The 4639-nt window shown below is 36.8% G+C and overlaps 1 protein-coding gene across 1 annotated transcript; it reads right to left on the reverse strand.

Annotated features, from left to right (window-relative positions):
- Nucleotides 1–1581: 1581 nt before the first annotated feature.
- LOC145624768 (uncharacterized) lies at nucleotides 1582–4254 on the reverse strand. The gene is made up of 5 exons (XM_081677860.1): nucleotides 3939–4254; nucleotides 3019–3150; nucleotides 2505–2771; nucleotides 2156–2437; nucleotides 1582–2033 (listed from the first exon to the last, which is right to left on the reverse strand). Exons 1-5 carry the CDS (start codon nucleotides 4252–4254, stop codon nucleotides 1582–1584), a joined length of 1449 nt encoding a protein of 482 aa, XP_081533986.1.
- Nucleotides 4255–4639: the final 385 nt, after the last annotated feature.

The raw sequence follows: 4639 nt of genomic DNA on the forward strand, positions 1-4639 counted from the left end.
AATTACGCAAATAGGAATAGAACAAGGGGAAAGGAAGAAGAGGAAGACCAGCCACGGTGAGAGGCCGGGCTGGTGGTTGATTGCCGGCGGTCATGGGAGGCCATCGCCAATTTTCGACGAGCACAAGTGGCAGAAGAAGCTAAGCTGCGGTGGCTGTAAAGTGAGCAGTATGTAAGTAGCTCATGTAGGAAGTAAGGGGAAAAAAAAGAAAATAAAAAGAAAAGAAAGAAAATAAAAATAAAGGATAAGGAAAATTAAAACTAACCTTTTGTGTAGGAAAAATTTAGGGATTAATGGGGTATTTACAGGAGAGAATATTGTAGGGTAAGTAGGAAGGTTAGGCCTCATGAATATAATGGGCCAATTAGGGAATAAAATGGACTAGGTTTTGTTTGTATGGGTATATATAGAGAATGAAGGTACATATAATAATTTATACTAAAATAATTTTCGACCCAAATTAATAATTTTTGACTTTTGAAATTAAATTTCGGAAATAAATACAAATAAATATTATAAATAAAATAAAATTTTATTTATAAATATTTAAAATACGGGGGATTACAATTTTTGTGTCTGCCACCAGTATACTAGCCATGGTGCATAATGTGCTACTCTTAGTGACCATTGATCTTGTGGAAGTTGCATGTACTGTGGTGGACCCACGAAGACACAAGGGGAAAAAAAGTTGTTCAAAGAGACCGGTTCTTAAATAACCGGTCTCTTTGAGGTTGCTATAACAAATGTAAACTTATTTCGCTGCTTTCCATGATGATAACTTATCTTTTTTTGCCACTCTAAATGATTCCTGCCAAACGAAGAATATCATAAGATACTATATTCTTCACATGTGTCGCCCTTCGTTACTTAGTGCCAGCTTCAGTTATTACACTGACATTAGCTGATTTACGAGCTCGAGAAAGTGCGTCATATAATTGCCCATGTAAAAACAGGATCTCAGTAAAAAAAATAAAAAATAAAAAAATAATAAAAAAAAAAAAAAAAAAAACAGAACACAACTTGATTAAGAGTTTGTCCCTGAGCTTTATTGATTGTCATTGCAAAACTAAGTTTCAAAGGAAACTGTTTTCTCTGAAACTGAAAAGGATAGCCTTCTAAATCTGATGGGCGTAAGGATATTCTTGGAATCAACACATGTTGGCCTTTATTATGTCCAACAGCAATAACACACTCAGTGAGATTACGAAAAAATCGTTTACATATGAGTCTTGTTCCAATACACAAACCAGATGATGGCAGAAGGTTTCTTAACAGAATAATAGGACTATTAACTTTCAGCTCAAGCTCATGAGGACTCATACCACCAGGGCAAAGTTTGTTTAAAAATTAATTAGGATATACGGCACAATATTCATCAATCATAGTGTCATAGATTTTATATACTACTGATTCACCCGGGAATTTGCAAATCAAACTTGAATTTATGGCATCAACATCCTCATTCATCGGTGTCAATATAGCTCTTGTAGTAAAAATATCTGAACTGAATGAAAATATATCCATTTCTAGAAATGCTACATCTGTTAGATGTACATCATCAGCTATTCCAGTACAACAAGGCTAAACAAACGCATCTTCCGTGTTTTGCAATTCACCATTTCCTAATGCCAACAGAAAAGCTGCATATGCAGGATCATCTTTAGCCCTTAAGTTTTCAGTAAGCCTGGACTTTAGCATTTGTGGCCACAAAGCAGGATTAACTAAACTTGCAGCAACTGCTTCTCGCTGTGATTTGCGTGGAACAATTGGAAGAACTTGTCTAAAATCCCCACCAAAAACTACTAATTTGCCTCCAAATAATACACTTGAATTGCAAATATCTACGAGTAGTGAATCGAGGGATTCGATATTTTCCTTTTTAGCCATAGAAGCTTCATCCCAAATAATCAACGTTGTTTCCCTTAAAAGTGCAGCTAGACTTCCCTGCTTAGGAACATTACAAGCAAGTGAGCCCGAAGGATCCAAAGGGATTTTAAACCGTGAATGCGCAATTCTACCAGAAGGAATATTGGCTGCAGCAACACCCAAAGTTGTTATTGGTAAAACTATCTTATTCATTGATCTGATTTCTGCATATAGAGCATTATATATAAAAGTTTTCCCCGTCCCACCAGGACCACTATGAAAAAGGCACCAGGCTTTCCCTTTGTAACACTATCCATTATGACATCGAATGCAACTCGTTGAGCCTGATTTAACTTATCTTTACATTCTAAACACTCTGGTGGTATCGGAGCATTCAATGCATCTTTTATATCTTTCGTAACATGTATAGGATCATGATCATCTTCTACTAAATTTTGTAACCCAAAAGCTTTCAACAAACTTCCTATTGACTCAACTAATTGCTCAATTGATCTTATGGTTAATTGTTTCACTCTTGCAACATCCGAAGGATATTTGTATCGGTAATCCTCTGAAAAAGAATCATAATATTTTAACAACAAAGAAAAAGGATTGCTAGGCTGACAGAAAATAAGTACCGTAGCAAATAACTTTCGAATAACATGTTGCATCATCTTCTTCCATTAACCCTAACTTTAATATTGCATGTTGAAAAGTGGAATACATGTGTCCATTGACTATACGTAGATCTTCAAACGACTTTGGACTTCTGACATTGTGAAGCAGCAACCGCAAATAGTATCTTTCACCTTCAGAAGGTCCAACAAATGCTAACCTTCCAATATGGATTTTGTTATTCATTTTTTTATTCCACAGTTTATCTGATGCATTCCACCAATAGTGCTCTGAAAATTCATTATATAGTCATTCATGTTCCCAAATCTGATTTACAATTCATTTTGAAGAACTCTGTTAAACAAGTTCTAGTACGCTTAGCATCTGAAACAATTGATGTCAGTTGTTCGTGAGGTCTCATTTGTATCAGCTGGGAGTTAGGAAAGTGAACATGATGAGGTAAAACTGAAGGATACATTCCATATAAATCAAAACCAAAAAGGCGCCACGCAGCCTCACAGGGTGAAACCCATCAACCTGGTTGATACTGTTCGATTTCATCTTGCACGGGAACTCTATCTATTGTTTGGACAATATTGAAAGATATCCTGTCATGGCCTTTATAAACATACTTATACAGATACTTCACTGCTTCAATAGTTGAACAAACTTCAACATTTAAGTGACAATTGAAATAAGCTAAAAGATATGGATTATATGGAATCACCCATGAGTATTGTTTAGGGTAAAAATAAACCCCAAAGACGTGGTCCAATCCCGTAGTGACGCGTGGCCCAGTCAAAGGGCGACACGTGTCCCTACAGGAAGATGACGCGTGTCAGATGCCCTAAAGAGCACCTGAAAACAGCAAGTGAAAAGGGCCTTTATTACATCAGGGCCCAAATCCCGAGAGATATCATTGAGAGCCGCAAAGCGGTGCCCCCCCCCCAAAACAACACGTGGCGTTCTCTGATTGCGCAGCCAATCATGTCACGGAATTTCAGGGTACAAACCCTAAAAGGGAACACTCTCCCACCCCTATAAATACCCCAATCATTTATGATGGGAGGGGTGGATTATGACATTACAAGAAAAAGAGCATTAATAGTTCTAACTTCTCTCTACTTTCTCTCTCCAGCCTTTTCCGTTTCAGATCACTAACTTGATCGTCGGAGGCGAATATGCCGACAAAGAAATATTCATTGTTTTGCAGGTGTCTCAGTCTCGTTGTCAGAAGAATGCGACCAGTATCCGAGGAAATCCAAAAAATACCCGAAACAAGTATCACACGTAGCTCTACTTCAATACAAAGGATACCCATCACTATTACTTTTTGTTTCTTCACAATTTTTCTTTGGATAATCATACTTACAATGTCCACGGTGTTCTTTATGTTTCATACAAGGGCATTTTGGATTAAGATGACCACATGGACCATGCATCATATGCTTGATCACAATCTCTCTTAAAATATCCATTTTCAGAAGATGGAATTTCAGCACAAACAAACTTATCAAAGTCATCAGGAGTCTTTATTTTGAATTCTGATTTCAAAATAATGAGAAGATGGGCATGAGGTAAACCTCTTTTTTGGAATTCAATAACATAAATCATTGCAACCACTTCTCCAAATATTTCTCTCTTCCTAATTAAATGTTTTAAAGCAAGTACCTTTGCTCTAAAAACTCTTGAAATGATATCTGGCCTATTTTGTGCTTCTTCTCCAACAGCAAGTTCTTGCTTAATTTCAGGCCAATTAGGATTGCATGTCATTGTTATAAATAAATCCGGCTTGCCAAACCTCTAAACTAATGACATCGCATTCAGATATCCCTTCTTCAAATCTCAAGGGCCACCTATAAATGTCGCAGGCAATATAACTCGTCTTCCAACATTTTCTGCACATTCTTCTCCACAATCTATAGTATCAAGAAGTCCCTAATAAAGATCAGCCCTTATTGTCTATTGGTTTCTTTGAAAGAAATCCAAGCGTGTATTCTCTACCTTGACATACGTATCAACGATATATTGTTGAAAACATCTTCCAGCTCTGAGCAAGTAATTTCCCGGACGACACTGAAGTCTATATGCATAATATTCTCAAGCTGAAATATGTTTATCCGCCTTAGATGAACCTCCATTTGCACCTACAAATCAA

The sequence above is a fragment of the Chenopodium album genome, chromosome 3, assembly GCF_948465745.1.
Source record: "Chenopodium album chromosome 3, dcCheAlbu1.1, whole genome shotgun sequence".
In the NCBI taxonomy this organism is placed as follows: Eukaryota; Viridiplantae; Streptophyta; class Magnoliopsida; order Caryophyllales; family Amaranthaceae; genus Chenopodium; species Chenopodium album.